General features: G+C 44.3%; 1 protein-coding gene across 4 annotated transcripts in view; it reads right to left on the bottom strand.

The window, feature by feature from the left end:
* The window catches only part of LOC123754439 (uncharacterized), a 13,169-nt gene extending 564 nt beyond the window's left edge, over positions 1–12,605 (bottom strand). Inside the window, exons 1-4 of one of the 4 annotated variants that reach the window (XM_069305848.1) lie at positions 12,543–12,605; positions 6,353–6,469; positions 2,969–3,043; positions 1–647 (exon numbers count right to left, since the gene is read on the bottom strand). The exon at positions 1–647 is cut by the window's left edge and continues 564 nt beyond it. In XM_069305848.1, coding sequence (XP_069161949.1) covers positions 404–647; positions 2,969–3,043; positions 6,353–6,435 — 402 coding nt within the window. In that variant the 5' untranslated portion in view covers positions 6,436–6,469; positions 12,543–12,605 and the 3' untranslated portion in view covers positions 1–403. Of the gene's footprint in view, positions 648–2,968; positions 3,044–6,352; positions 6,470–12,309; positions 12,446–12,502 lie in introns of those variants that run through there. The other 3 variants (XM_069305971.1, XM_069305888.1, XM_069305929.1) reach the window with 3 other exon arrangements.
* Positions 12,606–12,940: the final 335 nt, after the last annotated feature.

The following is a 12,940-nucleotide window of genomic DNA, read 5'->3' as shown; positions in this document are numbered from 1 at the left end:
AAATATTTCATTCAAAATAATCTGCTACCAGAAATTTTAGCCAAATCTGCCCAGTTTACAAACTGTAGGTAGTAACTAAGTGGCTGTAACCTATCCACCGCTGCCCACTGGATTGGGGGGGGGGGGCGGTGTGCAGGACAAACATATCAGTTGTGACACTAGATCTCCACATATGTCAGTTGGTTAACTTAGAAACTGTACTTGTGGTCGATCTCGAACCAATTTATGATGTGACGACTGATACTGAATTTTGTAACTAGCTCATCAAGATTGTAACTTGCTTAGCTAAATGAATTATAGGGTTCAGTCCCTGAGCCCATTATGTGCCTCTTTAACCCTTTCCACTACCGTCCTCAAGATGGGTATTGGGTGCATAATAAATGAACTAAACTAACTAACTATATCACCATCTCCTTAAAGCTAGATCATTATGGCGGTCATAACGAGGTTGACTGGGTTGAAGTTTGGGGTGCTTTTTTCTTCCTTTAAACTTATTGTGGGGACGGGCTCGTGCCCAGAATTTATGTGGAATTTGTCTCTTCTGGAGGGCATGTTTCTTGATGTCTGTTGGCTCTGTGGGCTTCTCGCTGTTTTGTGGCAAGTTGAATGACCCAAAAACATTTGCAGGCGAACGGATGCCAAGTAACCTGAAGAAAAGTAATAAAGGCTAAAATATTAAATGAAATTCTTGATAAGATACACGATCTTAAGAAATGCATGTCAGGTTGGAATATATAATGAGTTAAGAATGGTTTAAAATCTTATGACTTGGTGTTACCTCCAATATACTTTATTGGCTTGTCAGTTTGTATTTATTTATTTATAAGAAGATACAATGGTTTTCTTTGTTTTATTTTTGAATAATGCACAGTACTGTATAGGTTGAAGAATTCTTAATTTATTGTAAATGGAGTTAAATATACAGCACTAGGTCTCTTTATTTGCATGGCATGTTTGCCTAGCTTTAGTCATACTTTGAGAACGTCAAAGATATACTTAATTTGAGTGTGATGTTCATGGGTTCTATTACATCTATCTAAAAAGTCTCCAGTCTGGGTTAGCACTGAGGTATAAGACTTTGGAGATGTAAATAGCACAAGTGAATGTAGAGATTATTCGTACGTGGTATATAAAAGAATTTGACCAGAGGGGCTATATGTTGTCTGATGATGAAATATGTTCTAGTTCTGTGAGCTTATTTTTACTGTGTAATGAGTGTAAAGTAAATCCAATTCCCAACAGCACTCGGTGACCTTTTTGAGCACAGATATTTCATCAAATCACCTCAAATGCAGGGTCCACGTAAGCAACATTTGTACAAACAAATGTTCCACACGCGACCCCTGAATGTGAGGTGTTTTGATAAAATATGTGCCCAAAAAGGTCACCGAGTGCTGTTAGGAAATGGGTCAAGGGTCTTATCACTTCCAATTCTTTTAACGGTCTTTGTGACCTAGTGGTGAAAGTACTGGACATGCTAAGGTGCATGGAGCCCCCTGGCTGTCTGGGTACAAATCCTTCTGGGGTGAGGAGTTTTCTGATACATATTGGCTTGGGGATAATTCAAGCTTTTTTGCATATATATATATATATATATATATATATATATATATATATATATATATATATATATATATATATATATATATATATATATATGTATATATATATATATATATATATATATATATATATATATATATATATATATATATATATATATATATATATATATGTATATACACTAGCTGTACCCGGCCACGCGTTGCTGCGGCCCAGCAACGCGGCCTAGCAACGCGAACCTACTATGCAAGGTTCGATGTGCCTAATAAGCCAAATTTTCCCGAATTTGGTACAATATATATAGATATATATATATATACATATATGTATATATGTTGTACCTAGTAGCCAGAATGTCGTACTCGGCCAACTATGCAAGGCCGATATATATGCGAACAAGCCTGAATGGGCCCCAGGCATACATGCAACTGAAAACTCACATCCCAGAAGTGACTCGAATCCATACTGCCAGGAGCACATTGCAACTGGTGTACAGGGCACCACATCCACTCGACCATCACGACCGGACAAAAGCTAATGGAAGCCGAGGCTATTTTTGTTCCCCACGTGTGCCCCAAAGAATGAGGTGATTTGATAAAATACTATGTCGAAGATTACCATCAGAGTGCCGGCGGGCTGATGGGCAAATAGCCTGGGCTACCATCAGCTTTCGTCCGGTCGTGATGGTCGAGTGGATTAGGTGCCCTGTACACCAGTTGCAATGTGCTTCTGGCAGTATAGGTTCGAGTCACTTCTGGGGTGTGAATTTTCAGTTATATATATATATTAGTCGGTCGGATTAAACACAACAAGCATGTTGTTGTTGTTTCAGATTCAGCTACTGGGGACCAAAAGTTGCAAGTAGCGCGGGCTATGGCGAGCCCGTAGTGGACTTATCTGTCAAAGGAGCGGGGCTGTCTAAGCACTAACCAAACAGATAGTAAATTAACGAATTATAATCACTTATTCTTATGACCGCAATATATTTCTCTGTTGTCAATTATAAAAAATTATTGCCATTCGTCCTATTGGAAAATGAAAGTTAAGGGGCATAATACATATATTAAATCTAAAAAATTTGTAGGCTCAGGACATTGTGCCTCCCTTGATATTCCAGCCCTGCTTGCAATGACAGCCCCAGCGCTCATTTGCCAGACTAGTCCACTACGGGCTCACCATAGCCCGCGCTACTTGCAACCTTATGTTCCCAGTAGCTGAATCTGAAACAACAACAACATGCCTACAATGTCGGTGTTTAATCCCAGATGGACAAAGATTTAAGGGGTTGGACACCGTCCGTCACTCCAGTCCCACAGCTCTTCTGAATGTATTCCTGTAGTCATACAGGGTTAGCTTCTAATGGTTACAATGACTGCGGTTTACCTTTGTGGGACGCTTGACTCACCTCTCAGGTACGTATGGGACGGAGAGCAAGACAATAGTGACCACAAGCATGGACGACAGCACCAGCGCCCGGTACCTGCGGCCACAACACAACCAAGTGAAAATACTGTCATAAGTGTGGTATATGTACCTCATGTTTGTTTCTGGCATCTATGATAAGGCAGTATGCATTGATGTAGTGGATATAAGTTATAGCCCATATAGGATGCACTCATCTGCCATACTGCACCACCTTCCTCACCATGAAACTAATGCTAAATTGAAACATGATGTACTGCTATAATTGTTGCATCAATCAAATAGTGAGTTTGGCCATGTAGTAACTAGATGTTTGCCTCTAAACTTTAGTAACTATCCCTGTCATGCTCAATGAAAACCCGATGAATAATTGTGCAAATAAGTAAATCAATAATATATATATATATATATATATATATATATATATATATATATATATATATATATATATATATATATATATATATATATATATATATATATACACATATACAGTATGTATGTATATATGAGTGAGAGTGTTTCTGTCTATCAAAAGTTAGTCAGATGCCTGGGGGGGGGGGGGGGTAGCATCACCCAACTTTGTAGGGTAAATGGTCTGGTGTACGGGACAGGCATAGACAGGTCGGGGTTAGTCTTATTGGTGGTATTAAGAGGAGGGTCGAGCCCAATAGTGCTCCTCCCTGCCCATAATCGGTGGAAGGTGCCTTTGCAAGTCCTTAGATTTCCACTAGAAAGGCTGAAAGTGAATACAGTTGCATAATGAAATCACATTAACGTGATGAATCAATGAAAAAATCAGTATGAGTCATGAACGGGGTTTGAACCAACTCATTTGGTACTAAGCAAATGCCATTGTCCACTGCACCATGATTTGGTAAAAAGCAAGGTAACCTGAGATTTCCTGAAACCTTGAGGAGTCCTGAGGCTTCAACTGATGCCCAATCAGGGTTTCATGCATTGCCCCCATTGCCCGCCATTTTATCTGTTTCGATCTTAAATTGTAGCAGGGCTTTGGGATTTACGGCATCGATGGGTAGGCGATTCACTGGGCTTATAACCCTATGCGTTAAGAAGCATCTCCTGTTTTCTGTCTTAATTACAATGTGGCTTGTTGAGCTTGAATCCGTTGCTCCGTGTTCGTGTTACATCTGTCCTTTTGAAGAAGTAATCTGGATCAATACCTTCCAAGTTTTTCAATATTTTAAAAAGTTTCAATGAGATCAGTCCTGTTATATCTGGTTTGTAGCGCTGTTAGCCCCTGTGGCGCTCAACTGTTCCAGGTAGGTTTCCAGCTATGTAAGAAGCCCTTACGAAACGCTTCTAAGCGTCACACCATTAATAAAAAAATGATTTTTGGATTGAGATGTATTTCTTTCTTATCTCAATAAACATACTTGAACTTGATATGATAGAGCCCGGTAGGCTCAGGAACCTGTACATTACTTGATTGACAGTTGAGAGGTGGGACCAAAGAGCCAGAGGTCAACCCCCGCAAGCACAACTAGGCAACTAATTAAGTACACGCAGACACACACACACACATACGAACGGCATTCAGAAACTTGTGTAAGGAATCATTCAGAACTTTGTATACCACATATGTCAGGCCAATCCTGGAGTATGCAGCCCCAGCATGGAGTCCATATCTAGTCAAGGATAAGACTAAACTGGAAAAGGTTCAAAGGTTTGCCACCAGACTAGAACCCCGAGCTGAGAGGTATGAGCTACGAGGAAAGACTACGGGAATTAAACATCACTTCGCTGGAAGACAGAAGAGTTAGGGGGACATGATCACCACATTCAAGATTCTCAAGGGAATTGATAAGGTAGATAAAGACAGGCTATTTAACACAAGGGACACACGCACTAGGGGACACAGGTGGAAACTGAGTGCCCAAATGAACTACAGAGATATTAGAAAGAACTTTTTTAGTGTCAGAGTAGTTGACAAATGGAATGCATTAGGAAGTGATGTGGTGGAGGCTGACTTCATACACAGTTTCAAGTGTAGATATGATAGAGCCCAATAGGCTCAGGAACCTGAACACCTGTTGATTGACGGTTGAGAGACGGGACCAAAGAGCCAGAGTTCAACCCCCGCAAGCACAATTAGGTGAGTACACACATACACACACATATATATATATGACTGAAAACTCACACCCCAGAAGTGACTCGAACCCATACTCCCAGGAGCAACGCAACTGGTAACTACAGGGCGCCTTAATCCGCTTGACCATCACGGCCGGACAAAAGGAAGTGATAGCCAAGGCTATTTGAACCACTTCCCCGCCGGCAACTCGGATGGTAATCTTGGGCATAGCATTTCACCAAATCACCTCATTCTTTGGGGCACACGTGAGGAACACAAATGCGAACAAGCCTGAATGGTCCCCAGGACTATATACGACTGAAAACTCACACCCCAGAAGTGACTCGAACCCATACTCCCAGGAGCAACGCAACTGGTAACTACAGGGCGCCTTAATCCGCTTGACCATCACGGCCGGACAAAAGGAAGTGATAGCGTGTGCCCCAAAGAATGAGGTGATTTGGTGAAATGCTATGCCCAAGATTACCATCCGAGTTGCCGGCGGGGAAGTGGTTCAAATAGCCTTGGCTATCACTTCCTTTTGTCCGGCCGTGATGGTCAAGCGGATTAAGGCGCCCTGTAGTTACCAGTTGCGTTGCTCCTGGGAGTATGGGTTCGAGTCACTTCTGGGGTGTGAGTTTTCAGTCGCATATAGTCCTGGGGATCATTCAGGCTTGTTCGCATTTGTGTTCCTCACGTGTGCCCCAAAGAATGAGGTGATTTGGTGAAATGCTATGCCCAAGATTACCATCCGAGTTGCCGGCGGGGAAGTGGTTCAAATAGCCTTGGCTATCACTTCCTTTTGTCCGGCCGTGATGGTCAAGCGGATTAAGGCGCCCTGTAGTTACCAGTTGCGTTGCTCCTGGGAGTATGGGTTCGAGTCACTTCTGGGGTGTGAGTTTTAAGTCGCATATAGTCCTGGGGACCATTCAGGCTTGAGAGAGAGAGAGAGAGTGTGTGTGTGTGAGAGTGGGGGGGGGGGGTTAGGTAGACAGACAGACAGACCTGGACAATGCCGGGTACCCCCTGAAGTAATGTATAAATGTGTGATACTGGAAAACTGAGCAGTGGTCTTGACAATTAAGGCGACAAGTGTTGCACTGGAGCTCACTAACACCGTCCACACTAACACTTGCACACTTCCCTACCGTCTAACAAATATTTGTTAGAAGGTAATTTGTAAAGTTATTTTCATCATTTGTCGCATCATTTGTAAAGTCACTTATAGCAATAAATTGTAAATAATTGGACATGTATATTAAACAATTGTACCTGTGTGAGGCGATGAGGGTAGGGAGTGTGTGCCTGCACCAGTACACCCAGGGGAACACAGGCTGTGGTACACTCCCCAGCATGTTCAATACATGCCGATATAGTTCCTTTCTCAACCTAATAATGACAAAAATATGTATATTAATTTTTTGTTGATTTTAGCTCAAGTTACTTTATCAATGTAAGAAGTTGTTATTAAGAAAGTTTTATAATTTTTAATGGGGGTTCATAATATGATCCTGCATGAAAAAGTGGGAAAGTTTCTGTAGGAAGAAATCGTCTGCCTCACTGGCTGCGCCTGGATGAGCGCGCACCAAAACAGGGTATTTAATGCGGTCAGCAGGGGTCATTTCCCCACCCCCTCCTCGCTCCTGTGCCAGGTAAGTTTACTACGCTCACCATAGCCCGTGCTACCTGAAAATTTTTGTTCCGAGTAGCTGAATCTAAATCAACAGGGGTCACAACCTCCTCTAAACCAGCAAACGGGACCGCACAACACGTAGACTGGACTCTTATGAAAGCACACGCGCCCCTTCTCCTCGCCTCGCCATGTGCTCTGGGCAGATTGTCGCTCCCACCAGCCGCGGACTGCTACTGTCGGGAATTCAACTACGCAAAACTCGTAATAGTTTATCCAGTGGACCTCATTAATCATCTGGCCCCCATGAGCGCACGGAGGACGCCGGGACTTGCCAACGCCACCCTCAGGTACAGCACCACGCCACGTGGTCCCCACCGCCAGGTCTTCTCCAGATCTTCTTAAACTCTGCAAACTTTGAACTTCCCTACCCCTTCAGGGGTACAAGCGTGGGTGCCCTCTTGGCGCCAGGACCGTCCTCCGTCACCGGCGCCCACAGACATCGCGACCGCCTGCTTCAGGTACAGTTTAGTTACTCTCGTTGACGCCGTCCCGTGTTCTTACAAGAGTTCTTACATTCTCGTACAGCCACTAGCACGCATAGCGTTTCCGGCAAGTCCTTAATCATATGTTTCCCGGAATACGACCCACCAAATCGTTTAACAACCAGGTACCATTTTACTGTTGGGTAAACAGCTAGAGGCTACAGTTAAGGATTGACGCCCAGTAAATCCTCCCCGGCCAGGATACAAACCCAGGACAAAGCACTCGCGAAACGTCAGGAGAGTGTCTTACCACTACGCCACGGGACAGCACCAGGGACCGCCCACACCTCGACCACAGCACCAGGGACCGCCCACAGTGTTACCGCCGCCCCCACCCCCACTCACCTCGTTTGTGCCTAGTGCCCCCCAGACGTTTGCCCAACGTCCGGCTTGCCCCTGTCGCCCTCCTACAGTAAAAAATCCTTGACAGGCGGTCGAAGTTTGGTCGAGCATGCCTCGTGTTTGGCCGGGCAAGCCTCGTACGTGTCTGGTCGGGAAAGCCTTGTGTCTGGTCGGGTAGGCCACGTGTTTGGTCTAGCAAGCTGCGTGGTCGGTTGGGTAGCCTCGTGGCTGGTGGTCAAGCCTCATGTTTGGTCGAGCAAGCCTTGTGTTTGGTCGAGCAAGCCTTGTGTTTGGTCGAGCAAGCCTTGTGTTTGGTCGAGCAAGTCGCGGGTCTGGTCAAGTATGCTGCGGGTTTGGTCGAGCATACCTCGAGTTAGGTTGCCTCCCGTCCTCCCTCTTCGCCTCCGTGAGCTGGTCGCCACCCCTCCCCCTATTTCCGCCCGCCACTGCCCCCGCCTGCGCGCCCTATCCGCCACCGTGCCCGCCCGGGCCCGCCGCTTCGCCGCATGCTCTTTATCAAATTCAAAATACAAAATGTTTATTCAGGCAAAAGTATATACATAGAAGATGAGTTACAAACATAATGTTGGATTTATGGATAGAGCTAGTACATACAATACCTAAAGCCACAAATACGCACAGTTTTTATAAATAAATAAATAAATAAATAAATAAATGTTTATTCAGGTAAGGTACATACATACAAGAGGTTTTACAAAAATTGATAGATTTATAGATAGAGCTAGTACATACAATGCCTAAAGCTACTATTACGCAAAGCGTTTCGGGCAGGAAAAACATTAAAGACTAAAACTTAATACTAATTGAGATTAAAGTATAAAATGTGTTGAGAACAATCAAAAATAAAAATAAAAATAAAAAAGGGGGGAACATGGCAGAAAAAGCAGCACAAATACAATTAGGTCGACAAACAGCGTTGTTTAAAAAACAGACATGGGTTGACAATATAGGGGTAAGGTAGGTTACAGGGAATTTATTAGGTAGTACTTAGTTTTTATCAGTTTGGTTGAGAGAGGTACAGTCTTTAACATGATTGGGAAGGTCATTCCACATTCTGGGTCCCTAGATTTGTAGAGCATTTCTAGTTTGGTTAAGTCGTACTCTTGGAATATCAAAACTGTATTTGTTTCTGGTGTGGTGCTCATGGGTTCTGTTACAACCTTCAATGAAGCTTTTGAGGTCAGGATTGGCATTACAGTTCAGCGTTTTATATATGTATAATACACATGAGAGAATGTGCAGTGACTTAATATCTAACATATTCAGAGATTTGAGAAGGGGTACCGAGTGATGTCTGGGGCCAGAGTTGGATATTGTCCTAATAGCAGCTTTGTGTTGAGTAATTAGGGGACGTAAATTATTTTGGGTAGTAGAACCCCAAGAACAAATACCATAATTGAGATATGGATAGATGAGGGAGTAATAGAGCGTCACCAGGGCAGGGCGAGGTACATAATATCTGATCTTAGAAAGAATGCCAACAGTTTTTGAAACTTTTTTTGATACATTTAGAATGTGTCTCTGGAAATTCAGCTTGTGGTCAATGAGTTTGCTTTTCGGGCAAACAGTGTTTTCCCGTCAAAAACAGCACCGCTTTTCTGCAAAAAGCAGTGGCCATTTCTTCCTTCTTTTTTTTTTTTTTTTTTTTTTTTTTTTAGATATATATGAGTTGTTAGATTCTTGTACAGCCACTAGTACGCGTAGCGTTTCGGGCAGGTCCCTGGAATACGACCCCCACGAAGAATCGTTGTTACAACCAAGTATCTATTTTACTGTTGAGTTAAACAGAGGCTACAGTTAAGGATTTGCGCCCAGTAAATCCTCCCCGGCCACGATACGAACCCATGACATACTTATCTTGTGATAAGTATGTTGCAAGGCAATAATTTTCAATGTACACTGTACTTTGATCCCGCCAATAAGCTATATTTCCCATTCCTCAAACCAATCTTAAAGGATTTTGAAAGGATGAATTTAGTTTATACAAAATATGAAGCAGATCAGTGTAGCCTTAATTCACACTGACTTAGAAAACTTCACTCTTGGAATATTCGGAAGAATCCTACATCCTGATCATGCAAAGCTTGATGTTAATTTGGACTTAAATTCCATTTATCTGCCCCTGGAGAAAGTGGACATTGGTCCTATTAAGTTTTCTACACTTTTGGCCACTAACAATCAAACAAAAAATGCTATAAACCAGGAAAAGCTTCAAAATGTTCAAGAAAGATGCCATAAATTTTTGGTGAAAGCTTGCAAAGAGCTTCTTTCTCACATTCTTAGTAATCCTGAAACTTTCAAAAAGGTGAAAAAAAATTCAAAAAGGTTAAAACAATTGTTGCTTATCATTTGAACCACCAATGTCAGTGATAAAATATGAGTGCAATATACAAGAATGAGGTTGTGGATACAGACGAAGATCTTGATAATCTTCAACTGTGAAGACGAGGAATTGCAGTGATAATATTAATACAACCATTAAAGCATGTAGTGTTTCTCTATGTATTAAAATATATTACTCTGAAAACCGTATCAGTCGCTAAACAAAATATTAGGCTACTTTAATTACAAATTCGCTACTTATAGGCCGTCAGCTCGCTACTTTTATCAATTTGTTTTTTGTATTTTAATTCGAATCTGGCAACCCCTTCTTTGAGGAGGGAGGGATGGTGGTGGGGGGGGGACGGCACCAGCTGGCCCTGCTGGTGGACAATGCTGGCAGTGTCCCCCCAGAACCCCTCAAAGTGATAGGCTTCCACTTCTGGCAGTAACCTTAGTATACATGGCAGCTCAGTTGACTTTTGTAACCCATTTAACCCATAATTAATTAAGACTACCATTAATGCTTACTTAAGGAATAAATTCACACTGCACAAATAAGTTACGGGAAGAATGTACGATTGCTAGAGACATGAAAGTAAAAGACTCTTTTACAAATTACAGGTTTGTCAGGCAACATCACCGTGACAAGGTAACTGAGGAAAGGAGGATAGAAGCACAGACCAGTGAATCTGTACGATGGTACAACATGGTTGCAGCTGGCAATCCCAATCATTATAAACGAAGAGGAGGAGGACGCGGGAGAGAGTCAGCAATACTGAGAATCCGTATTGGATACAAATATCTATGGAGATACGGAACGGAAACAACAGTTGATCAGCAAAGTTGTTTGAGTTAGGAAATCACTATTTGTCAAATATTGATACTGCTCTTAAAAAATTCCCCCATTTTGCACCCGCAAGATAACGTAAGCTTTTAAGGGTTGACAGATGTTAATCTTATTGTTTGAGGAGCTGTTCACTTGAGACAGTTAAGCAAGTCCCAGCTGTGTCTGGGTACAAGTGACAGGATGAACAACCCAGCGGGTTTTCTTCCTATTGGGGAGTGTTGTACATATTTGCTGCTATGGCGGTGTGTCCACTCACAGAATGAGTGGCGCTGCCCAATAAACTCGCCCCTCGGGGCAAAATTAAAAAAAAAATAGTAACTAACCTATAAATAATTGTAATAACAGTGAATATTAATTCATGCTAAACAATATTATTTAATAAATTAGTCCCATTCCATTGCAGAGTTTCAGAGTACAGACAATTTTTTAATTATCAGTTTTTATTTTTTAAATTTATTTATTTATTTATTTATTTATATATATACAAAAAGGTACATTGGGATTGTGAGGATACATATAGCATAGTAATTACATTCTTGTAAAGCCACTAGTACGCGCAGCGTTTCGGGCCGGTCCTTAATCTAAGAAACTTATAAGTAGGTAAATACTTGCAAAACTTATAAAAATTATAAATGATGAGTTAGTTCATATAATGTTACTGTGACACGCCACCAGGGGCGGCACCTGGTCCACCCACCACCACCACAGTCGTGTGACACGCCACCAGGGGCGGCACCTGGTCCACCGACCACCACCACAGTCGTGTGACACGCCACCAGGGGCAGCACCTGGTCCACCCACCACCACCACAGTCATGTGACACGCCACCAGGGGCAGCACCTGGTCCACCCACCACCACCACAGTCGTGTGACACGCCACCAGGGGCGGCACCTGGTCCACCGACCACCACCACAGTCGTGTGACACGCCACCAGGGGCAGCACCTGGTCCACCCACCACCACCACAGTCATGTGACACGCCACCAGGGGCGGCACCTGGTCCACCCACCACCACCACAGTCGTGTGACACGCCACCAGGGGCGGCACCTGGTCCACCGACCACCACCACAGTCGTGTGACACGCCACCAGGGGCAGCACCTGGTCCACCCACCACCACCACAGTCATGTGACACGCCACCAGGGGCAGCACCTGGTCCACCCACCACCACCACAGTCGAGTGACACGCCACCAGGGGCGGCACCTGGTCCACCGACCACCACCACAGTCGTGTGACACGCCACCAGGGGCAGCACCTGGTCCACCCACCACCACCACAGTCATGTGACACGCCACCAGGGGCGGCACCTGGTCCACCCACCACCACCACAGTCGTGTGACACGCCACCAGGGGCGGCACCTGGTCCACCGACCACCACCACAGTCGTGTGACACGCCACCAGGGGCAGCACCTGGTCCACCCACCACCACCACAGTCGTGTGGGAACTCGATACATGCTTTTCAAACCTCATCCTGGTCTCCAGTGCCTCGCTAGCAGTGACAGGTGTGATGGACAATGACCTCACTCACAGCTTTTACTGAGCTGTTACTTCCCAGCCATCGACAATGCTCCGCTACTGTTAAGATCTCACTGTTACAGACAACACCACACATTGGCACTGCTCCCTAGCTGCCAACACCACACTACACTGGCACTGCTCCCTAGCTGCCAACGCCACACTACATTGGCACGCCACAAACGCCAACACCACACCCTTCTCTGACAAGTTACGACACCGAGCAGGGGCACTAACGTAGAGAGGGAGAGAGTTCACCTCTCACATATATAGACAGAACTGGAGCTCGCGACCTGCCCCTAGTGTGTACACCTGCTCCCATTACCACACCACCTGCACCTCTCTCTCTCACTATGCTCTACCGTCACACATCACCATCACACCACTACCGTCACACACCACTACTATCATGCACCACTACCGTCACACACCACTACCGTCACACACCACTACTATCATACACCACTACCGTCACCCACCACTACTATCATGCACCACTACCGTCACCCACCACTACTATCATGCACCACTACCGTCACCCACCACTACTATCATGCACCACTACCGTCACCCACCACTACCGTCACCCACCACTATAGTCACACACTACTACCATCACCCACCACTACCGTCAC

Source organism: Procambarus clarkii, chromosome 1 (genome assembly GCF_040958095.1).
Source record: "Procambarus clarkii isolate CNS0578487 chromosome 1, FALCON_Pclarkii_2.0, whole genome shotgun sequence".
Lineage (NCBI taxonomy): Eukaryota > Metazoa > Arthropoda > Malacostraca > Decapoda > Cambaridae > Procambarus > Procambarus clarkii.
The sequence above is the reverse complement of the archived record's forward strand: the minus strand, read 5'-3'. Positions and strand labels throughout refer to the sequence as shown.